This window comes from Epinephelus lanceolatus, chromosome 17 (genome assembly GCF_041903045.1).
Source record: "Epinephelus lanceolatus isolate andai-2023 chromosome 17, ASM4190304v1, whole genome shotgun sequence".
Lineage (NCBI taxonomy): Eukaryota > Metazoa > Chordata > Actinopteri > Perciformes > Serranidae > Epinephelus > Epinephelus lanceolatus.
Genome location: NC_135750.1, coordinates 2135224 through 2160163, shown reverse-complemented (window position 1 = coordinate 2160163; position 24940 = coordinate 2135224). Strand labels below are relative to the sequence as shown.

Genomic DNA, 24940 nt, shown 5'->3' with positions numbered 1-24940 from the left:
TCCGGAAAAAAAGTGGTACATCTTTAATTAGAAAACAATCCATGCTGCAAAGAAAGTGAGAGCTGATCTAATAGAAAATCAGTTAACAAAGCTGTCTGCGCAGCGAGAGGCAGACGCAGTGTTTCACTCACTGGCTGTATTTTTAGACAAAAGATCACAGATGGTTATAAAGGGCCCACTCAGCACATGCATGCACACTGGGGATGAACATACATATGGCACACACAAACAACACATCTATCACATGTATAGAAATTATGTGAAATGAGCAGCTCCATACGCTGAGGAAGGCTATGAGATGAAGTCACCGCATCACCGTACTGATGTTGTACAGAGTCGTATTTATGTTTATTTCCTTGTGCAACAGAAACACGTTGTTAGGTTTGGAAAAAAAAACATCATGGTTCGGCTCAACATTCACACAGGAAGCAAACAGCAGGCTCCTGGCTCAAAGTCCGGTGTGTGTTCGACTCGTCCACTGCCCTTCCTTATCACCCTGTAGGGACTTTCAAGCTGAACTGGACACGTCGCGCTGCAGCTTGTCAACAGACGACCACACAAATGTATTACTACTTTCACCTTCTCCACCTCTGCGTTAGCTTAAAATCATGTGTGGACAGCTGCTAATTAAACTTGATGTCTCACCTGAAGAGCTGTGACTCACCAGGGATTATCTTTTGGGCCACTGTCTATAATATCGGCATTGTGGGTCGTTTAGCTCGGGATATTTCTCGACCTCAACAAGGAGTCTCATCTCATATATTCTTTGTCTCACACGAGACACAGCAACAGATACTGAGTTCTCTTTATACATCAGTAGTGAGGAGTCGAGCTGCCAGAGGAGCAGAGAAAAGGAGCTGCTGTGGGAGCTGGTGTGTACAAGCAGGGTTCGAGTGAGGGAAAAATGCATTTAATTTTGGGGCCAGTGAGGCTGGAAATAGGACAGTGGCGTCAAGTGGCGTGGGGCAGCGAGTCCAGGAACGCTGACGTGGATCTAGCCACTGCCGATGTGGGGTTGTGCATTTACATTTTTTGACACGTGGCGTTATAACGTAGTGGCGTTATGCACTGATGCTGCCCGGTGATGTATCATACCACTGTGAAAGGGTGCCTTTTTGTGCTGATGTCAAAATAACTGACCACTCCCCCTAAAGCGGCGGTATGTGACGACTTTGAGAACGGGTGGTAACTTCGCCCTGGTTCCCTCGTTTATGATACTTACTCTAAAAAGCCACTGAACACATCCTGCTAAGCAGACAGACACAGTTAGCCAAACACAGTGGAACATCTCGCAGATAAAGAGCCAGATATTTCCCTCAGGATTTGGTGGAGACCAAAACAGAGCTCGAAGGAGAGTGACTACAGAGCTTGCACGTGTAAATAAGCGACTGTTTGCTAACAGGTTGACTTCAGTAACTTAAAGGGTGATGATATGTGATGTGTGTGTTTTCCAAGTGGACCAGAAGAAATAGTTGATGCAGCTTTAACGTTTGTAGCTCTGTAGTTGCTGGTAGAAGCCGGGGTTGGGGCGAATGGAGGGCCTCGCCAGCTTCACCTGGCCGTACGCGTCATCAAACGACAGCCCCTCCCTCAACATCAGGTAGCCAATGGCGATGGAGGAGGAGCGCGATACCCCCGCGTTACAGTGGACCAGCACCACACCTTCCTGTGGACACAGAAAGTGAAAGTGACATAGAAAAGTAATTACAGTCTGCACATGTTCAAGTGATCACGTTCGGAAAAACACAGTGTTGCAATATAACAATATGATTAGTAATGAATGTATCATAGCAGCTAATTCACAGGTTTATCCATTTACCACACAGGTGTTTCTGTATTTAATTACACAAACACATTTTTCTACTTTCACCCAGTAGTACGGTTTTATTTGCCGCTGAGCTTTAGACGTATCCATCTTCGATATCTGCTGCCATCCTGATTACACTATTGGAATTTGATTTCTATCCATCTGTTTATCTGAGGCCAGGTCACAGGGGCAGCAGGTTGAGCAAAGTACTCCAGACATCCCTCTCCCCAGCAATGTTTTCCAGCTCCTTCTGGGGGACCCCGAGGCATTTCAAGGCCAGATGAGATATATAATCTCTCCAGTGTGTTCTGGGTCTGCCCCGGGGCCTCCTATCAGTGGGACATGCCCGGAAAACCTTGGCTCTACTCCAAGCTCTCTCCGGATATCTGAGCTCCTCACCCTCTCTCTAAGGCTGAGCCCAGCCAACCTACTGAGGAAGCTCAGTTCAGTCGCTTGTACCCGCAATCTTTTTTTCGGTCACTACCCAGCTCTGCTCAGTCTGGTACAGCGCCTGCATCACTGCTGATGCTACACCACGCTGTGGATCCACCTCACACTCCATTCTACCCTCATTTGTGAACAAGACCCTGAGATACTTGACCTCCTTCTCTTGAGGCAGTAACCCTCTTCCAACCCAGAGGGAACAATCCACCATTCTCCATCAGAGAACTATGACCTCAGACTTGGAGGTGCTGACTCTCATCGTGACGGCTTCAAACTGGGCAGCAGACTGCCCCAGGTCATGCTGGAGGATTTTGTTCTGCTCAAAACATTAAAGATCTAATGTTGGCTGAATGAGAGGCATCTAGCGGCGAGGTTGCAGTTTGCATCCAACTGAAACCTCTCTTGTGTGAAAACGCAAATAGCCCTATCCAGAGCCAGTGTAGAAACAATGTTATAAAAACACAACGGTTGATTATACACTGAATAAAACATAGTTATGAATGTTATACTCTATTTCTGCCAATATATCCCTCTAAAGCATCAAATCAACGCCATAACCTACACTGTGCACCTCCCCAGAAATGTAACTCCACAGTGTCACAGTGACGCAGACCTCCTGTCTGTCTCTGTAAGCTGAAACCATTTCCCTCAGTGGAAACAAAGCTTTGATTTACTTTGATTTCACAGATAAGAAACAATAAATCATGAAGACAATAAAGCCTCCACACACTGTGTGTGATTTATCCTGGCTGAAATATGAGCAGAGGAAATCTCTGCTAGCTGCTAGGCTAATTTATACAATGTAAAATGCCATAGGCTTGTGCTAATAACATTAGCATGTTGTTTTTGTGGGGAAAATGTGTCCAGATAAAGACAGGTCTCGATTAAGCCATGTTTAATGTGTGTTTAATATGTGTTTAACGTGTGTTTAATGTGTTTAATATGTGTTTAACGTGTGTTTAATGTGTTTAATGTGTTTAATATGTGTTTAATGTGTTTGTGTGTTTGTTTAATGTGTTTATGTGTTTAATATGTGTTTAATGTGTTTGTGTGTTTAATGTGTGTTTAATATGTGTTTAACGTGTGTTTAATGTGTTTAATATGTGTTTAACGTGTGTTTAATGTGTTTAATGTGTTTAATATGTGTTTAATGTGTTTGTGTGTTTGTTTAATGTGTTTATGTGTTTAATATGTGTTTAATGTGTTTGTGTGTTTAATGTGTGTTTAATGTGTGTTTAACGTGTGTTTAATGTGTGTTTAATGCATGTTTAACGTGTGTTTAACGTGTGTTCAATGTGTTTTGTGTTTAATGTGTGTTTAATGTATGTTTAATGTGTTTAATGTGTGTTTAATGTGTTTAATGTGTGTTTACTGTGTGTTTAATGTGTTTAATGTGTGTTTAATGTGTTTAATGCGTGTTTACTGTGTGTTTAATGTGTTTAACGTGTGTTTACTGTGTGTTTACTGTGTGTTTAATGTGTGTTAAATGTGTTTAACGTGTGTTTAATGTGTGTTTAATGTGTTTAATGTGTTTAATGTGTGTTTAGTGTGTGTTTAATGTGTGTTTAATGTGTTTGTGTGTTTAATGTGTTTGTGTGTTTAATGTGTGTTTAATGCGTATAAATAAATAAATCTGCCTTATACACCGGGCCTTTAAAAAGTGATATTTAAAAAATAACCAAACATCCACCTCTATAAATTTTGTTTCAGAAGTTTTGGAGGCTGCTATCTGAAAACATCAGCACATAAAAAATGAAAATGATCTTTTTTTTGTCATTTCAAAATGATCAACACGTTCTAATAAATGAGTGCGCTGTTCACCGTGTTGACATGACGTCAGATAGATTGAAAAAATCACAGCTTGACGAGTCATTTCGCTGCGTTTCTCCTCCCGAAAAATCTGTAATTTCTGACTTTCCAGTGCCTCTGAAAGCAGCGTTAGACAGAGAGCATGTAGAGCAAGTTGAGACGGAATAAATCTGCATTGTGTGTGTGTGTGTGTGTGTCAAAATTTGTGATATGATTAATATTAATGTTGATGTAATTATTTTACTGCCTAGAGTGCCTGGCTGGAAATGAATTTTTTAAATTCCAGCCACATCTTTAGACAATGCGTGCAGGCCCACGGCTCAGAACTGAAGCTCAGCATATTGACACATTTGTCTCCTTTTCTTTCTTCCTTTTTTTTATTCGATGTGGAGCTTCCCGTCGCAGGATCAAGTCTCTGTCCTGGCCGAGATGGCGCAGAACAAGAAGGTGTAAGCACATTTTTGATTTTACATGTCAATTAATACCCCCTGAGGGACGGGAGATTTAAATTAGCCTCGGCTACACACACGTGCGGTGCTACTGTTGCTGTAATTGACATGTCATCACTGTTATCTGTGCTTTCATTTCATAAAATGACCCAATCAGGCGGTTCCTGTGGGTAAAACACAATCAAATGAAGAACATACAGAACACAGAGAGGCTATACCAGGCCGGAAGAATGACATCAGTCTTTAATAAGTTTCTATCAATCAAAAAGGGTTTCTCCGCTCCTCTGTATTATTTGTGCTGGTGTCTGCAGTCGCTATAGTTACATATCAGGTCGCGTTTTCCAGGAAACAGGAAACTTCTACAAACCGAAAATTGCCTGAGCAAGATAATCCATCACAGCGAACATGGAGACTTAATTTGGTTTTGTCAGAGTTTCTTGTTTTGCTGTTATTTCATTGCACTCGAGTTGAGTGTTTTCATATCAGTGCTCACATCACATTATGTTCTGCTTACGGTCAATCTCCTGACACACACACACACACACACACACACACACACACGCGCGCACACACACAGACGGGAAGAAATGCTCAGCCTGGAAATAATCCCTTAAAAAGAATTACATACAGCACGTGAGATGACTGAGGGAGAGCTACATGGCAGCAGAGGAAGCGTCGACTTTTCTCCATTAAATGACCCCAGCGTGGTCTTTAATATGTATTCTGACCACCCACCTGGCCTTTGTGCTGCGTTACAGATAACTGGCTGCTGTAGATGTATGTAAATGAATCGCAGCCAGGTAGCAGAATAGCTGTGTGTGCACACTGACACGTTAAATTACCCGGCAGATATAAAAGACGGCATTTTTAGGCTACGGGAGCCTCCTGAGAGAAAGTGGAGACAGAAATATTTAAAGAGAATTGATGCATTTTTTATCTGGTAAAACCATGAAAGTGTGTGTGTGTGTGTGTGTGTGTGTGTGTGTCTGCACCTGTCAGTGATAAAGGATGACTCAGTACATTTACTAAAGTAGAAGTTTAAGCTTCTTGTTCTCGGTTATTTCAAGTTCATGTTACTTCGTACTCCACTAGATCACAACTGAGATAACCCCTACAAACAGGTTATTCATGGACATGTAATCACACTACATGAAACTGCCCCAGCTGATTACTCTAATGTCGGGATGAATGCACTGATTAAGCGGTGTAAAGGAAGCGAGTAGCGAGATACGCTTTTTCACGAGAGTTGAAAAGTCTGAACTTTAGCAACCGATTCGCACCACGACAGCCAATCAGCGTTGAGGTCATCGGGGGACGTATTTTGGACTTTTTCTTTCCACTAGCCTGAAAGGATTTTATGGAGGCAAAATAGTACAGAAGCTCAAAATTGATGAGTGCATTAAATTACTATGTTTTGACCCGGGGCACCTTTCCTTAAAGAATCAAAATCAAAACTTATCTAACAGAGTTATGTCGGAGAGAGTTGCTGCGTAAAGTATCTCGGGATCTTGTTCACGATTGAGAGGAAAATGGAGCGTGAGATGGATCGGCAGTTTGGGCCGGACAGTCGAGGTGAACAAAGACATGAGCTGGAAGCCAAGGGTCTCGATTTATTGGTCTATCTACATGAAAATGGACGGATGAATTGAATTGTCAGGTACATCAATCCAATAATATACTTTCTAAAAAACAAAAGACTAAAAGAGGCGTTTACTTTTAAAAAAAATACCCTCATTTGCTTTCCTTGCTGTTTCTGTTGGATAAGATTTATGACACTGTTATGTAAAGATGAAGCTAGCTTAGCTTAGCTTAGCTTAGCATTAAGACTGGAAACAGGGTAAACAGCTAGCATGGCTCTGTTGTGAGGAAACTAAATCTGCCTACCTGCACCTCAAACGTACTTTACATTCACGTTCACGTTTGTACCTGTGCTCGTGCCTGATCTATAAAGGAGCTGCATTCCTCCAGATATGAAGTGATGTCGGTGTCTGGGAGGTCCAGGATCTGCAGAGTCTTATAAACCAGCTGATCTGGGAGCAGGTTATTGACTCCATAGGCCACATTTAGCACATGGGACACCTGTCAGGGAGAAAGAGACATGACACTCTTTGAGCAAATGACCCCTGAGCATTGACTTGTTTTTAGAAGCTGCTTTCGCAGGAGAGCAAAGAGAGATATTCTGTCAGCCGTATTGATGACGTGACACAACCTGAATGTGACTGAGAGAGAGGGCAGAAAGACAGAGCAAGAAGAGGGTTGACGAAGAACGATGAGGAGGAGAGAAGGAGAAAAAGAGGGGGGTGGGGTGGACGGGAAAGAAGACAGATGGCTCAATTCATTTTGCAGTATCTGTCTACTCACTTAAATTTAGCTTACCTCTGAGGGCTAAAATCTCTCCTCCTCTACATCTGCTTTTGGACTGCTGCTAATATCCACCTTCCTTTCCCACAAGTTTAAAAAGAAATCTGGTGATGTGCTATGTTTTTATAATTGTCCACAAATCCCAGCAAAAGACCCAAAGCAGTGATTAATGTATCTGCCAACCGGTCACTTTATCTATATATTCTTTACTCACTGTTAAACTGTTTAAATCATAATGCATATATATTTACACATTTCACATTTATCCATCTGTAATTCTGTCTACACAAATGTATATTACTTTATTTATGTTTATTTTAGCCCTATATTTTACCTTGCGCTATTGCATGTTTTAGACTATTTTACTTAAATATTTAATGAGCATTGTTGGAGGGAGCCTGAGGGTCTAAGATGTTCATTGCCTATGACTGCTTTTCTGTAACTCCTGCACATATGGTGAGAATGAAGAACTTGAAAAGCCACAAGAAATAGCCATGGGTCACTAAAAAACACCAACGGTTGGTGGCTAAAAAGCTGCGAGGAAAAACAGTGATGGATGCCTCACAAAGGCACCGGATGAACAGCCACATGTCGCTAATGAACACCCATGTTTGGGACTAAAAAGCCGCTGGAAAAACCATGATGGATCCCTCAAAAAGTTTCTGGAAAAACAGCCACTGGTCGCTAAAGAACACCCATGTTTGGGGGCTAAAAAGCAGCTGGAAAAACAGTGATGGTCACTAAAAAATATGCATGCTTTGGAGTTAAAAAGCTGTAGGTAAAACAGCCACTAGTTGCTAAAAAAACACATTTGGGGGCTAAAAAGCCACTGGAAAGACAGCCATGGATTCCTCAAAAAGCCACTGGAAACGAAGCCACGAGTCGCTAAAAAACACCATGTTTGGTGGCTAAAAAGCTGCGAGGAAAAACAGTGATGGATGCCTCACAAAGGCACCGGATGAACAGCCACATGACGCTACAGAACACCATGTTTGGGAGCTAAAAAGCTGCTGAAAGAAACAGTGATGGATTCCTCAAAAAAAAAAAAAAAATGCTGGAAAAACAGCAACTGGTAGCTAAAAAACACCCATGTTTGGGACTAAAAACCCGCTGGAAATATCATGATGGATCCCTCAAAAAGCTTCTGGAAAAACAGTCACTGGTCGCTAAAAAACACCAATGTTTGGTGGCAAAAAAGCCGCAAGAAACACAGGGACAGATCCCCAAAACACACTCACATTTGGGGGCTGAAAGCTGTAAAGTGTGATGGATCCCTCAAAAAAGCTTCTGGAAAAACAGCCTTGAGTCGCTAAAAAAACCCACCCATGTTTGGGACTAAAAAGCTGTCGAAAAACAGCAATGGTCACTTAAAAATACCCACATTTTAGGGCTAAAAAGCCGCAGAAACCTGCTGGAAAATTAGCCACGGGTCACTAAAAAATACCAAGGTTTGGTGGCAAAAAAAGCCGCAAGAAACACGGGGACAGATCCTCAAAACACATTCACATTTGGGGGCTAAAAGCTGCTGGAAAGACAGTGATGGATCCCTCAAAAAGCTGCTGGAAAATAAGCCACTAGTAGCTAAAGAACACCCATGTTTGGGATTAATACGCTGCTTGAAAGTAACTGGTTGTTGCATTAGGTAACATGTTCCTTTTCCCACATACACCGTCCTGCTGCCACACATACTCACTAAAGCATGCAACTTGGATTAATCCGCCACTGAAAATAGTCCCCACCAAATAAACTTTTTACCAATGCTTGTGTAACTTTTGTGAAAACCACAGTGCTTACCTGTCCTGTTATAAATGCACAAATAAAATTAAATATTTGTGCTCCGTTTTTAAACATGTATGTTTCCAGCAGGAACCAGCGAACTCAGGGCTGAGAGCCTCACACAGGGTGCGAAGTTGACAGTCGTTGACACTAAAAATAAAGCAAGCCGGCAGCCTTTTCCTTTTCCTTTTCCACTATCAACACAGGATGGTAAAGAGCGGATTTCGTCACTAACTTAGTGTTTTAAACTTATATCCTGGTGACTATCAGACTTTTGGACAACACTGGTTACGTGATTATTTAATCATTTATATTATTAGTAGTTTGACAGAGACGATGCTCTTTGATCATCAACAACAATAAACAAAATAATTAATTCAAAAAAACTGTATTTCCATCAGTTTTTCATCATCATCCCTGGTCAGGTGTTAAAATAGAATAAAATGGCATATCTAAAAGAAACCTAATAAATACTAAGGTGTATACAAACATTAGGTTTGGGACAAGCTGGACGTGCCAGCTGGAAAAGAACACGTTCACCATGTTCCTGATCGCTCTCTGCCATGTTCGCAGGTGCGTCCTCAAATCGAGTTATGTAGTAATTAGTCAGCGAAGCAAAAAATATATAATGATTGATGATGTAATTTTTTGGTCCACCTGCTGAAATCTAAGTCTGAATTTGGTAATGCAGATGGCGGGTTTTTTTTGTTGTTGTTGTTGTTGTTGCTCTTTTTAATCCATTACTAAACGTTTGATTAAAGACGTTAAAACCAGCTGAGCAGCAAATGCAGCAAAGTTTAAGCAGCCAGAAACCAAACCGGGCTCTGTTGAGGTAAGAGACGGACTCTGTGGATGTGCAGGAGTCAAAGACAAACTGCATTATATCACTGAAACAGGGAGATAATTATAAAGGTTTCTGGAAATCAGAACCAAAAGGAGACTCAAACTGGATTCTGCAGTGTGTCTTAATGTATTCATTTTATGTCTTCAGCTGATTCACAGTGTTCTTGTTACTGAGATACCTGTGAATGTTTATTAAATGTTGCACTGATAAGAACAGATCCCTTTATACATTGTCCTCTGAGTGGAGTCTGAGCTTTATTAGCTATCTGTGGGAAACCCTGGTTGGTTTGGTTATTAAGCAGTCAAGGTTTCATCCCAGAAACAGGAAGTGAAGGTATTTGTAATCTCTCCAATTCATCATCCTGAGACTGCACAGGCAGCAATATGCTCACGCCCGCGAGCAGCCACTGCAGAGAGGAGTAGTCACATTTCTGTGATGTGGAGAAGCAGCGCTGAGACCTACTGTAATCATTTACTCCCTCTACTGAGCTAAACTGTCACTGCATGAGTCATGAAGCTCCTCCGGCTGTTGGCTGCGTGTTCGCCGACCCGCAGGACACAACACACCTCCACGGCTGCCTCTAATCTCATGTCACTGCACACGCGATCGCAGCACAGCGAGGGCATGCCCGCTCTATTGATCCCTGTGTACTGACCTTATGTCTCTGCAGGGTGTCAATGTCGTGGGCCGCATCCTGAGAGGCTGAAAAGGCAGAAACAAGTTGGTGAGAAGACGGACCGCAGGGCATGCCTCTGCTTACCAGAACTTATCTATTGAAAACAAAAATGCTTCCTGCAGGCTGACAATAATTACTCAGTTATAAAATGAACAAATGCTGCTTCCCCCCCTTCTTCACATGAATATTTAGCATCTCCCTCATTTATTTTTACACGAGAGAGACAAAATGCAGCACTTAATTCAGCTGTGCAGTGCTATCAGTGTTAATGATGGAAGTTGTGTTTGTCTTTTAAGTCTTTATCAAACAAAAGTGCCGAAAATTCACCAGCTCGAGCTTCTTAATGTGAAGATTTGCTGTTTCTTTGTTGTTTAGTTTCTTTTTAAGTTGAATATCTTTGTGTTGGTTGAACAAAGACAAGCGATATGAAGCCAGGGTTTCAACCCTTTCTCATTCTGAAGTCGTCGTTACGTTAGTCGACCAGAAAGGTCATTAGTCGGCAAGATTTCATTGGTTGCTTAGTCACAGAATAACACAAACAAACAAACATGAAACTCTATCAGGAGCTGCTCCTTGTCAAAATAAATCCAAACCTATATGATTGGAGCATGTGTGACTTTACTTTGAAGGGAGAGACACAGGAAGTGTCCTCGTCAGGTTAATTTCCAGGGCTGGTACCTGCGGTTATTCCACAGGCTAGTTAATAACATGTCGGGCAGGAAATCCAAAGTGTGGGATCATTTTGAGAAGGTGAAGGACGAACCCAAGGTGATATGTAAACTCATCTTCATTGGTCGACTACAAACATGACGTATCATGTGAAACATGGAAGTAGCTACATGCCCATTAGCCCACAGCGTCATTAACTACATCATATGTAGACATGACAGTCCACTGACCAAGCGGCGATATGTGACGAGTTGGGAGTGAGAATGTGTTGCCTCAGGATTTGGAAGGAATCTCTATTTACTGACATTTTTATCACAGAAACAATCAGAAATTCTTTCTTCACGCCACCTTATTCCTGATCATATAAACCAGGGAACAAGCAGTGTTTTACAAAAAGAGCAATCAGATGTCACACAGATGGAAAAAACAGTCACGTCAGTGGTGTAAACTTGAGCAGCAGAAAGCAAATGCTGCAGGATATCAGCACCTATATCACTTAGCAGGAAATCATTCAGACAGCAAACCCTTTCTGAACAGCTGCAGCACGGAGGAGGGAAGAAATCAGTCAGCAGAAACCAACAGTAAAATGGCTTACAGCCACAGAAATAAAAAGGAATCAGATGATTTGTACGGCAGCACAAGGCCAGGCTCAAAAAACTGCTGAAATAAACATCCAGCATTATCTACAGCTGCAGAAAAACAAGTTTATGATTTTCATGAAAAGAACGAGCAAAGGCGTTTTCAGACCCCTGAGCAACAGTTTTGAACAGTTTGAATGACGAACGCAGCAGAGGAAGCAGGTCAAAGACTAATGGAGGGAATAAAATGAGAAAGGCGGTACAGCAGGCCAACCTGAGTGACGGAGAAAAAAGCAGATAATCACTGAAGGAGACAGTTAAAACAGAACGAGCGACATCTCTTCCAATTTGTCAAATAGCTGTTCATGAAAAGCAGGAGTCGGATAATTATGTGAAAGACACATATGGGCAGGAAACAGAACACGATGGCAGGACTTCCTCCAGATTTCCAGAGTGGATACTCTGCAGCAGCTCGCTGCCTTCAAAGTAGCAATATCTGCACTCTTTGCAGTCGCCAAGCCACTTTTACATGATGCCAGATTCATGGTGTTGGGAGAAGTAAATCTAAATCCAAAGGAAAGAGAGTCTCTGGAAACGAGCCAGCTCCAGCCCATATGCTTCATCAGTGTAGAAGGAAAAGCTTTAAACTGACACATCTGTGAGGAGGTGCAGGGATGCCAGGAATTTTACAGCATTTCTAAATACAGGAGTGACATGGGACCAGATTCAATCTGCTTAACACCAGAGGACAGATCTCAGTCATCTTTATTCTGCCGAGTCGCAAATGCTATTAAAAGTTTTTTATTTAGAAATGAAACTATTTTAACAGAATGTTTGCTGAACCTACGGCTCTTCCTCATACTTCTGATTAAGGACAAAAAGTCGCCATCTTAAATATCCATAGTGCCTGAGCCAGTCAATTTGTTGGTTGGCACCAGGAGGAACCCAGGGCCCTCTGCACCAGGAGGAACCCAGGGCCCTCTGCACCAGGAGGAACCCAGGGCCCTCTGCACCAGGAGGAACCCAGGGCCCTCTGCACCAGGAGGAACCCAGGGTCCTCTGCACCAAGAGGAACCCAGGGCCCTCTGCACCAGGAGGAACCCAGGGCCCACTGCACCAGGAGGAACCCAGGGCCCACTGCACCAAGAGGAACCCAGGGCCCACTGCACCAAGAGGAACCCAGGGCCCACTGCACCAGGAGGAACCCAGGGCCCACAGCACCAGGAGGAACCCAGGGCCCTCTGCACCAGGAGGAACCCAGGGCCCACAGCACCAGGAGGAACCCAGGGCCCACAGCACCAGGAGGAACCCAGGACCCTCTGCACCAGGAGGAACCCAGGGCCCACAGCACCAGGAGGAACCCAGGGCCCACTGCACCAGGAGGAACCCAGGGCCCTCTGCACCAGGAGGAACCCAGGGCCCTCTGCACCAGGAGGAACCCAGGGCCCTCTGCACCAGGAGGAACCCAGGGCCCACTGCACCAGGAGGAACCCAGGGCCCTCTGCACCAGGAGGAACCCAGGGCCCTCTGCACCAGGAGGAACCCAGGGCCCTCTGCACCAGGAGGAACCCAGGACCCACTGCACCAGGAGGAACCCAGGACCCACTGCACCAGGAGGAACCCAGGGCCCTCTGCACCAGGAGGAACCCAGGGCCCTCTGCACCAGGAGGAACCCAGGGCCCTCTGCACCAGGAGGAACCCAGGGCCCACTGCACCAGGAGGAACCCAGGGCCCACTGCACCAGGAGGAACCCAGGGCCCTCTGCACCAGGAGGAACCCAGGGCCCTCTGCACCAGGAGGAACCCAGGACCCACTGCACCAGGAGGAACCCAGGACCCACTGCACCAGGAGGAACCCAGGGCCCTCTGCAGCAGCGTAAAGTCTGACAATCACAGGATTTCATCCCGGTACCTAACAGCAGTCAGGGTACCGTTGGCTCTGACATGGAGGTCTGTGCGACCCTCCAAGGATCTGCCTCCCCAGACCATCACTGACCCACCACCAAACCGGTCATGCTGGATGATGTCACAGGCAGCATAACGTTCACCATGGCGTCTCCAGACTCTTTCACGCCTGTCACATGTGCTCAGTGTGAACCTGCTCTCATCTGTGAAGAGAACGGGGCACCAATGGTGGACCTGCCAGTTCTGGTGTTCTCTGGTGAATGATGGAGCTGCACGGTGCTGGGCTGTGAGCACAGGTCCCACTAGAGGACGTGGGGCCCTCATGCCACCCTCATGGGGTCTGTTTCTGACAGTGTGGTCAGAAACATGCACACCAGTAGCCTGCTGGAGGTCATGTTGTAGGGCTCTGGCAGTGCTCCTCCTGTTCCTCCTCACACAAAGGAGCAGATAGCGGTCCTGCTGCTGGGTTGATGCCCCTGAAGTTTAACTGACTTCCTGTTACACTGTGTCCATTGAGTGTTCAGTTTTTGAGCAGTGTAAATATAAATAAATATGTGTCTCAATATTTGGAGTTTTTTTTTAAGATGAGGGATTAAATACTCTTCAGAGAATTCTCCGTATCTTAAACAAAGAAAACTTTAAAAACTAATTGAATTCCTTTTAAAAATGTACTGTTTCAAGATTAAAGAGCTTTCTTACGCACAGAGAACAAGTTCCACTGTAATTAAATTCTTGGTTTGCTGTCCTCTTTGATCGCCATCTATAGAACAGAAACACTTAAAGGAGCAGATTTAGAAGCAGAAGAAGAAGATATACTTTATGAACCGCCCAGGGCAAATTCAGTTTTTTTACTCTGTTGTCATGCAAACAACTATTCTTATTTTCAAGTGATTATACACTAAAGAGAACATGCTTATTATATTATATTCCATCTCTTCCAATATATCCACCCAAATCCTGCACACTGGTCCATCCATCCATTTTAATCCACTTATCCGAGGCCAGGTCTTGGGGGGCAGCAGGCCAAGCAAAGTATTACAAATGTCCCTCTCCCCAGCAACACTTTCCAGCTCCTCCTGGAGGACCCCAAGGTGTTCCCAGACCAGATGAGATATATAATCCCTCCAGTGTGTTCTGGGTCTGCCCCGGGGCCTCCTACCAGTGGGACGTGCCCAGAACACCTCTAACAGGAGGTGCCCAGGAGGATCCAGATCAGATGTTGAACCACCTCAACTGACCCCTTTTGACGTGAAAGAGCTCCCTCCAAATGTCCAAGCTCCTCCCCCTATCTCTAAGGCTGAGCCCAGACACACTACAGAGGAAACTTATTTCGGCCGCTTGTATCTGCGACCTCATTCTCATGACCATTGGTGAGGGCTGGGACGTAGATGGACCAGTAATTCGAAAGTTTCACCCTTCGGGTCAGCTCCCTCTTCACCACGACGGTCCAGAGCAGGGCACGCATCGAGGTCAAGAAGACCTTGATGGAACAGAATATTCGGACTTCAAGCACCTCGCCCTGTATGGGGACACTAGGGCCCTCCCTGGAGCCAGACCTGGATGGGGAGCTTACCAGCCCTGTTCAGGCTCAGCCCCAATAAATAACATGGATCCGTCGCCCTGTGAGCCCTCCACCCACAGGGACAGGAATCAGGGTTCAGTGCATTGTGTGCTGGGCAGCAGGGGCGGGGCCCTGGGCATGCTGATCCCTGGCGTCACAGACAGGCACACTGGACCTTTAGAGTGAAAGTGAAGTTGTCACAAAGCTTATTTGCTTTCTTGCAGAGTTTGATGAGAAGATTGAGACCATGACTGTATGACAGAGGTATCAATACTCTCATCTAACGCTCAGTGACAACATGCTTTATTTTAATTTCTGGTGTCTGTACGGAGCGTCCACCCAGACTGGTCATGTTTCCACACATGATGAGATAATCATCATCATCATTTAACAGAGGATGGCAGTTTGATTATAAATATCAGAGACACTGAAATCAGAGCGTTAAAGAGAGCCGAGGGTGCACACTGCAGAGCACACAGAGAGGAAATCACCTCCAGTCTCACAGGGTGTTTATGCCATACACATAATGTGACAACTGTGACAAGAGCGTCACAGACAGAAAGGCTGCCTGTCGAGTGGAGTGATCACCTGAAATGGGCTCGGACAAAAGAAGCAGATGAAATAGCGTCTCCGTTGTCCCACTGTCTGACAATCACAACGACAGAGAGGCATTTTAATATCAGGGACGTTCAACAAGGAGGTTCACTTTCAGAAACCTGATCCTGTAACAGGGAAATGAACAGTGTGACACTCAGTGACCCGCCGTACGAGGACGAGGCACCTCTGTGGAGCCTAACAGATGTAATATTTTATTGATCCCTGCTGAGAAATTCTCTCTTTGAGGTCAAAGCACAGCGTAAGCTCCAGACGTGAACGGCCCCCCGGAGCTGTGAGGGGAGTCAATGTCAGGCTCAAGGACACTTCAGCAGGATGTATACATGCTGACATGTGGGGGTGTCAACGTCCTCCAGCTGAAGGGCAGAGCACCACGCTCCTTGATGTCAAAATCAATGATACTGATTTATTTGTTGTTAAGACTTTGTTTATTTATTTATTTATTAATTTATGTAGTATTAGCAGACTGGAACACTGACGTGACTGACACACTGTGGCCGCACTGGGAGCAGCTGTGAGTAGCAGCAGTAGCCAGGAGCTGAAAGCACATACACAGGCATGTGCACAGATAGACCCCAGGTGGTGCCTTTTTGCCCTCTGACTACGTAAGTACACTTTTTGCAAGGCATTTTTTTCTATTTCTTTTTAATAATTTTATATTTTAGTTTTTAAATTTGATCCATGGCATCATTTCTCAATTTAAAGTGTCTTGTTTGCTCGACAACTGCATTTGAGTCCAGCCAAGTAACAACAGTGTTTGCCCTGAGTCTCAGCATCGTTTGTCTCTGTTGTGAGATTAAACTACTAAAACATCTCAATACAGCCAGACTCATTTAGGCAATAACCAACCATTAAGTTTAACAATAACTAAACTAGTCTGGCATAAAATCAACTGTCTCCTCCAACTCTCTGCAAGATTCTGGTTCACCAGCTGCCCAGTGTGCGCAGACAAAGAGTCAGGTGTCTTTTTAAACCAAAACTTAAACTGAAAATAAAGTTTATGTCTGTTAAACCAATTATTTAATTAAACCAAAATGACACGCAGTTTGGGACTGCAGTGCGTAAAGAGCGCAGCGTGCATGCGTCTCTTCTCTGGGATTCTTCAAGAATATTTAAAGCTTATTTAGAAAATATTTACATGTCACAAAGCTCACATAATCTCAAACATGACGATGAGTTCACTGTACTCCAGTGTAGTGCTGCAGGGTATACTGGTACCAACGGTAGACCGCGGTACTAAAACACCACGGTACATATGATACCATAATGTTGGAGTACCGTAGTACGTTGTTTTCCAGTGACATGTCAGGTATTAGCTGAACTATTGAGTATCTTTAAGCAGCGAAAGTTATTATTTCTTTTTACTTGTAGGTTAAATTTGTTTATATATGCTACAGTGATGTGTTTTCCACAGAGCTCTATGGTGCGAGCATTTTACTCGCATTTGCGACTAAAAATAGTTTTGTGCGAGCAAAAGAGATCATTCAGGAGCACGCTGTGCGAGTACAGATTTCAACCAGCAGCAGAAACTAAAGGCGAATCCTGCTGGTTGTGGGTTGAACGGGGGTCACAGACAGGAATACAGCAGAGCACTGTGGCCACCACAAGATAACGTGGTTTACCGGCAACCAAGAAGTCCGGCTCCAGGTCCAATAATTTCCTCTTCTTGGTGTCATGACTGCCCAGTAGTACCTGAGCAGCCGAGCCGTGGCGGCACACAGGTATGTGACGTGTCAGAGGAGAAACGAGCCGTTCACATTTCTCTCTTTGTGTCAGGTAACGGTCCACAAACCTCACCGCACTTTAGGGACTGTTCTTTACTTATGAAGGGACTGTTCTTTACTTGTCAGAGGAGGAGGGTGGCTGGTTGATTTTTATTTTATTTATTTATTTTATTTTGATCCCCCCTATGTTAATCACTTATTGATGCTGTTTTTGAAGTATGAATAAGTCAGTAAGTAATTTATTCCATTGAAATATCATTGATGTATTATAGAAAAGTGATTTATCTTTTTATAAATGACAAAAGGCACATCTGCCTCATTTTCACTGTGGTATCGTGATACTACTCAGAACCATGATACTTTCACTGGCATCGTACCGTGGGTCCCAATTTTGGTACCGTGACAACACTACTCCAATGGCCTCCACAGTCACCAGGTCTCAGATGTGCTGGAACGGGAGATTCTCATCATGAACCAACTGTGTGATGTCATCATGTCAATATGGACCAAAATCTCTGAGGAATGTTTCCAGCACCTTGTTGAATCTGTGACACCAAGAATTAAAAAGGGGGTCCAACCTGGTACCAGCAAGGTGTCCCTAATAATGTGAGCAGCGAGTGTATGAACAACAGTGAACTCACTTTATTTATAGCAGTAGTAGAAGTATAAGTGTTCTATATTACCCAGCAGCAGGAAGGGTCTAACGACACCAACTTGAAGGTCCAGACTGTTATCCTCTACGAATCCACATCCATCTCCCTCCTCCAGCTCTTCAACCTGCTCCTCCTCCTCTCCTCCATCACCCCTCCTCTCCAGCAGCCTCCTGCCCGTCACCGTGGTAACACGCGTGCACTGTTTCTTCAGGCGGTTCTTGGAGAAGCCCTGGATCTCCTGAGCCAGTGAATGCATCACAGCAGGATTTACAGCTGGGAAAAACAACGAGAGCCTGTTAGAGGAAGATGAAGAGTGTACATCCGGTTATGTGTAGGATCCTTTCTTTAACCTTTTAACTTTATCAGCAGGGTTAGGGTTACAGTGTTGTGACACCCTGAGAGCTGAACAAAGTGTGAGTAACTTTTAGTTGTACAAATTGTAAACTCCTGAAGTGAGAAGTGACAATAGAGTTCATAAGATCTGTAGATAATGTCTGACTCTGAACAAAATCACGGAGTTGATCATTTTAGTTTCCAGCTACATGCACCCACCTGGTCTGAATGTACTGAACTCTACCACAGTCACATCATCATCATCATCATCATCATCATCATCACCGCTGCTTTAAGATAACCTGTTACAGCTGCAGGAGTTCCCACAGGATAAAGAAACAGTGAGCAACACGGCTGCTGCAGCACAGAAGCTTGCACACACACACACACACACACACACACACACACACACACTCTGACAGCTGAGTCGGAAGCTGCGTCAACAAAGTGATGCGTTCAAGTGTTCACAGTAAAATAGGTCATTATACAGCTACGAGCTCTGCTCAGGGTGTGGCTGATGGTGCTGCTCGTTTTAGTTTGTGTGTTAAAAATATATTTAAAAATTAGACTTTCTTCACACTGACTTGAAAGTTAGAGTGTGCTGAAAAAAATAATGCTGCAACAACACATGCAAACAGAAGACTGAGGGAGAGTGATGCTGTAAATATGCACTCTGACAGAAAAACAATTAATTTATCACTTAAATGTGTGAAATAAATGTGCAAACAAACTGCTCAGCTGTGTAGAAATGTACAAATTAACAGACCCTAAACATAATCTGGTTTACTCTCAAATGAAGAGAAAATAACTTTGATTTGTGTTATTTATGTTGTATTATTTATAATTTATATCTTTATTTATTCATTTTTTTAATCTTTTCATTTTAGTATTTTGTTTTTTCCTGTCTTTTGGCTGACATCCTATTTTTCTTTTTTTTCCTGATCAGTTTCATTCCAATTTACTTATTTATTTTGGGCTTGCCCCCCGTTATTTTAAATTGTTCAAAAAAAAAAGTCAGATAAACACTCAACCAAAAAACCACCATTGGTCAGTTTGTTTGTATGCTTACCACAGAAAAAGAAGTACTCAGGTTTTCTACTAAAGAAAAAAGTAGTAGCCTAATATCACGGTGTAAAAATACTCTTCGTGCAAAATTGTACTCAAGTAAATGTACAAAAGCATTCGCATCAAAATATACTGAAAGTACCAAAAGTAAAAGTACCTCTGCAAACAGAGAGTAGAGCCACTTTCAATTTTTTGCTTAATGTAAACACATGAATATGCTGGAAGTCCCCAAGAATAGCTTCGTAACGAGAATATCAATGAAGAAGTCACTGCAATTTTAAAGAGAGCCGCCCAACTATAAGTTTAATTGATCCAAAACACACATTAAACACACAATAAACATGGCTTAATAGAGACAGTGTCAAACACAAATCAGCTTCACTATAACTCGCAGCATTCACAGACAAACACTTGTCTTTATCTGGACACATTTTCCCCACAAATACAACATGCTAACGTTATTAGCACAAGTCTATGGCATTTTACATTGTATAAATTAGCCTAGCGGCTAGCAGAAACTTCCTCTGCTCATATGAAGCCAGGGACAACAGCAACATGTAACAAAGGTAACGGTACAATATTCAGCTCCATTACAACTCACAAGGTTCACTGACAAAACAACTGTCTTATACTAAACACGTTTTCCAAACAAATACAACACGCTAACATTATTAGCACAAGCCTATGGCATTTTACATTGTATCAATTAGCCTAGCGACTAGCAGAGATTTGAGTGTCATCCCTCTGGCACCAAGGTAGGCAACCTGCGGCCTACCTTGGTGCCAGAGGGCGTAGAGACAGGGCCCTTTAACCCCTCTGTATTGGATCCATGTGGCTTTGACAATAAAATCAGATGGACATTATTAACTGTTTTTCTATTATTTGTTGTTGTAGGCTGAAAGAAGTTCTCAGATTCTCCAGTTATACGAATGCGTAGTTTATACACTGAATTATAAAAAATAGTTTCAACATTTCGTCAGCTAAAACGTGTATCACGTCTGCGGCCTGCCAACTCTAGCGGTGGCTCATCTTGAGGTTCCCTTGCTAAGCTAGCTATGCTAGCTATTTCAAATCAACAAAGCAAAAGTCTCGGAGGGAAGCAGTGAATTAAATAGCGTGTGGACAGATTTGTTTGCTTTCACCGCCACAGCTGCAAAGACAAAGTACCAAGATATCCCCCTGTTGAGTGGCCACCCTGTGGTTAAACTTATTAATGAGAGTGTATTTAGACGGATTAGGAATATTGATGAGCTAATTTAGACCCAATAGGCTGTGCTGCCTTCATTACAAGACTCAAACGTGTTGTGGCTTCAGACAGATTGATTTTTGTTTCGTTTTTTTAAAGTTTTGGTCAAAAATGTCTCTGTTGATGGTAAAGGTTGCTAACTCCTGCTGTAGCATGTTGCAGCCGCCCCCAGTCTCCCCTCCAGTGGGTGCTTGGTGTTGCAGGGTTGTTCACACTATCTAACACTCTTGTAGTGGAGCGTTTCACAGTGTGGTATCAGTACTTTTACTGAAGTGAAGGATCTGAATAGGCTGCTCCTTCCAACACTGGTTATCACACCCATGTTTGATCATTAAAATTAGAGTATTGTATGGTGATCATGAGGCTCTGAGGTGTAGTGTTCACATGAGTGTCCCCTGGAGGACAGCTGATGTGGTCTAATGGGCACAGGTCCAGGGGCCAAAAGGGTCAGGGCCTCCTCTGACCTTCACCTGCAAAATATTACTCAAATTAGCATGTACTGACTTGGAAGAGACACAAAGCGAACACAAGGAGGCACAAAATCATCTCAAAGAGACACAGAACAACCACAAAGTCTGTGTGTCTTGCTCCTACGTAGGAGAGGTGGAGGGTCCTTTTGCACAGCCATGTCAAACTCATATCGAGTTATGATATTTACATGTTAAAAAACAGCATGTTTAAACTCTAACAATATCTCTTGCTTTCAACAGTCTGTGGTTCCCACTTGCCTCAAATCAGCCACCATCATTCCTGTACTCAGGAAGAACACAGTGAACTGCCTGAACGACTACCGCCCAGTGGCTCTCGCACTCATCACCCTCCCCTCCATCAAGTCTGCCATCCCTGCTGACCTTGACCAACATCAGTTTGCATACCGAACTAATAGGTCAACAGAGGATGCTGTTATGATAGCGCTCCACACAGCCCTCACTCACCTGGACCAGAGCAACACCTATGTAAGGATGCTGTTTGTGGATTTCAACTCTGCTTTCAACACAGTCATCCCCCAAAAACTGGTCCTGAATCTGAGCAACCTGGGTGGAGGCAGTTCACTGTGCGCATGGATACTGGACTTCCTCAGGAACAGACCTCAGCATGTCAGGAAGGGAGATCGCACTTCCTCCACACTCATCCTGAACACCGGAGCACCACAGGGGTGTGTCCTCAGCCCCCTCCTCTTCTCCCTCTTCTCCCATGACTGCTCCTCCATCCACCCCACAAACACCATCATCAAGTTCGCTGACGACACCACCATTGTAGGACTGATTAGGAACAACGATGAGTCAGCCTCCAGGGAGGAGGTCGAACGCCTGACAGACTGGTGCCTCCATAACAACCTGGACCTCAACACAGCCAAAACCAATTAAATTATTGTTGATTTCAGGAAATCCAAAAAGACTGCATCAAAGCAGAGGAAGTTGAGAGTGGAGAGCTTTAAAGGATAACTTCGGTATTTTTCAGCCTGGGCTCTATTTCCCCATGTATATGTGTGCGTATGATTTATAGGTACAACTTGTTTTAAAATTGGTTCAGTATTGAGGGAGGCGGATGCAGCCGGGAGCCGCGAAATGAGCTAAAACGGTAACGGGGGCAAATGCGCTCCGTATAAGTTTGCGCATTAAAAGTGCTTTTTCGCCACTGACTGGTTCAGATCGCCAGTGCTATCTCTGTAAATAGCATACTAAGCGTTTCCCTGACCCTTCACTTGCTCTGGGCTGTGACATCATCTCGCGAGAGCTTTGCTTGTTGCCGGAAGAAAACAGAGGAGCCATGCAGAGCGCCGCTCAGAGTGGCGCTGGATGTCCCGGAGTACAGTTGAGAGTTTTACTGCATTGATTAAAAACAATGGTTCATGTTTGTGCTTATCTGAATTGCAAGAACAGGATGTTGCGCAACACCCCGTACAGCTTGCATAGGCTGCCTTTGTCGGACGGCGAGATGCTGAAGTTGTGGCTAGTTGTGCTACAAATGGATGCTAACACTCCTGTCCAGACACTGCGCCTTGCAGACCATCAGGTCTGCAGTGCTCACTTCTCCCAAGACGACTACTGCCAGCCACAGAAGAGCAGACATCCAATCCCGAAACACCTCTTCCTCAAGAAAACGGCTGCCCCACGAGTAGAGAGAGCTACAGACACAGTGGAGCAAAGCTCTCGTGAGATGACGTCACACAGCCCAGAGGTCAGGGAAACGCTTAGTATGCTATTTACAGAGATAGCACTGCTGATCTGAACCGGTCAGTGGCGAAAAAAAGCACTTTTAATGCACAAACGTATACGGGACGCATTTGCCCCCGTTATCGTTTTAGCTCGTTTCACGGCTGCCGGCTGCATCCGCCTCCCTCAATACTGAACCAATTTTAAAACGAGTTGTACCTATGAATCATACGCACACATACACATGGGCAAATAGGGCCCAGGTTGAAAAATACCGAAGTTATCCTTTAAATTCCTTGGTCTCCACATTTCGGCCAACCTCACCTGGTCTGTCCACACCTCCTGTCAGGTGAGGTTGGCCCACCAGTGACTTTACTTCCTCAGGAAGTTAAAGCAGGCCCACCTCCCCCGCCCACTGCTCAGCACAGACCCCACTCACCCCGGACATTCCCTATCCTCCCCCTCCCCTCTCTTAAAGCCAGAACAGCCAGACTCACCCCACCCATCCCACCCAAAGACTGACAGTGGAACCACACTAAAACACTAAATACTGAGTGCAATACTACATGACGCTGTGAGGTGTGGTATTACCGAGTGTCCCCTGAACGCAGCAGCAGCAGCAGCCAGCCTCGTTGTGAAAACCAGGACGACTCCTCATCCCTGTGACCGAAAAAAAAGCAGGCAGGGAGACGGTGGGGTGGAGTACAGGAAGCTGCTGGCCCCGAATATCTGAACATGGGCGAAATCTAATCACAGCACAAATCACAGCGTCTCTCTTTCTTCCCTTCACGAACCAGAGGCTGCGGAGATTTTCTCATATCTGTTTTTTTCTGGATTGAATCGGAAGATTGAACCGAAACAGCGAGAAGATGTCTCGGGGAGTGATCCAGCCCAGCCAGCAGAAGCTGGCAGAAAAGCTCACCATCCTCAACGACAGAGGCATCGGGATGTTGACCCGTGTTTACAATATCAAAAAGGTTCGCACACACACACATACAGTTGTGTCCTCACTAACCAAACAGAGCTGGATTCATGATATGGATATGATCTGCACCTGCATCCCAAACGAGTGTCAATATGAACGCTGGAGACAGTATGAATGCCTGATTAGCTAGCACTGACTGTTGCTCCATCGTTGACGATAGCTAGATTAATTCACCCCTGATATATTGTATATTAGCTTCTGTCAATAAAACGCTGTGTAAACAGGTAAATATGCACTTACGTTATCCTAAATGTGTCCCCTTAGCATCCCTGGAATCACTGCTAGCCACAAGCTAACGTTAGCTTGCGGTAAAGTGGCCCTTCGGTTTTACGATGCTAACCGACTTTCACTTGGTTTAAAGATAAATGTAGCCACGTACACTGAACAGTATCGTACGTTTATATCAATTAAACTCAAACAGAAACTGTCAGATGAAGCTCCCCTGAGGTGATATCGGCAAACATCCAGGCCTGTGTTGGCGCTAGCAGCTAGCTAACGTCGGCTGGTAATGGCGGCGGCTGCTGGCTAAGCTAACCGCCGCTAAGCTAGCACTCGGGCGTCGTCTTTGCTCCACCACAAACCAAAACACGAAGCACATGAAAACACAGCTGCCCACTGATGCTCACGGTCATTATGTAAAACCAGACAGGTGTGTATGACTTATTGTGCTCTACACCCAAGGGTGCAGCTAGCTACATTTAGCTTGTTGTACTAATGCAAGATAATGACACGAAATTGACAAGCAGAGGCTGCTTATGATCGATTAACCTGTCGTTTACTCGATTAATCATGATAATAGACAGTCAGCAAATATCAGCAAATACTCATCACAACACCAGAATCCAGAAGGATGACTGAAACTGTTTACTTTACCTGACAAACCTTGAAAAACACAAATAATTCAGTGTATTATATGAAAATATAACATCAACACCAGGGCTGCAACGATTAGTCGACTAATTGATGACCAATCAACTATTAAAATAATTGTTGACTATTTTAGTCACCGACTAATCGGTTTGAGTCCTTTTTCATATAAAAGTACTATAAAAGTACCCAAATACTCTTGTTGCAGCTTGTTACGTTCAGATATTGTCAGCTTCACACTCTCCCATGAAGGTGAACTCAAACCCTTTGGCGTGAGTACGAAACAAGACATTAGATGACATCATTTTGGGGTTTGGGAGAGACAGACCGACATTTTTCAACATTTTAACACATTTTTCGATAAAATGATTAGTCGACTAATCAAAGAAATAAACGACAGATTAGTCGTCAGTGAAAA

At 44.1% G+C, this 24940-nt stretch overlaps 2 protein-coding genes across 6 annotated transcripts in view; one reads left to right on the top strand and one right to left on the bottom strand.

The window, feature by feature from the left end:
* On the bottom strand, positions 1 to 24241 carry LOC117248207 (dual specificity protein phosphatase 19-like). 2 transcript variants are annotated; one of them, XM_033613028.2, is made up of 5 exons: positions 23896 to 24241; positions 17901 to 18143; positions 10146 to 10192; positions 6436 to 6588; positions 1 to 1666 (listed from the first exon to the last, which is right to left on the bottom strand). In XM_033613028.2, exons 2-5 carry the CDS (start codon positions 18124 to 18126, stop codon positions 1484 to 1486), a joined length of 609 nt encoding a protein of 202 aa, XP_033468919.1. In that variant the 5' UTR covers positions 18127 to 18143; positions 23896 to 24241; the 3' UTR covers positions 1 to 1483. The 2 variants fall into 2 exon arrangements, with proteins under 2 accessions (XP_033468919.1, XP_033468918.1); XM_033613027.2 differs by lacking the exon at positions 23896 to 24241 and adding an exon at positions 18423 to 18606.
* The window catches only part of nckap1 (NCK-associated protein 1), a 52391-nt gene continuing 50759 nt past the window's right edge, over positions 23309 to 24940 (top strand). For all 4 annotated transcript variants that reach the window (XM_033613005.2, XM_033613004.2, XM_033613003.2 and 1 more), the window contains exon 1: positions 23309 to 23647. In XM_033613005.2, the coding sequence (XP_033468896.2) occupies positions 23540 to 23647 (108 nt within the window). In that variant the 5' untranslated portion in view covers positions 23309 to 23539. The remainder of the gene's footprint in view (positions 23648 to 24940) is intronic.

Bases quoted from the DNA above. Each gene is read 5' to 3' on its own strand.
- LOC117248207 (XM_033613028.2), bottom strand. From the start codon at position 18,126: ATGCATTCACTGGCTCAGGAGATCCAGGGCTTCTCCAAGAACCGCCTG. The intron at 10,193-17,900 runs GTAATATAGAAC...CTGCCTTTTCAG, and splicing joins TAGACCCTTCCTGCTGCTGG to CCTCTCAGGATGCGGCCCAC. The intron at 1,667-6,435 runs GTACAAACGTGA...CTGTGTCCACAG, and splicing joins TAGATCAGGCACGAGCACAG to GAAGGTGTGGTGCTGGTCCA.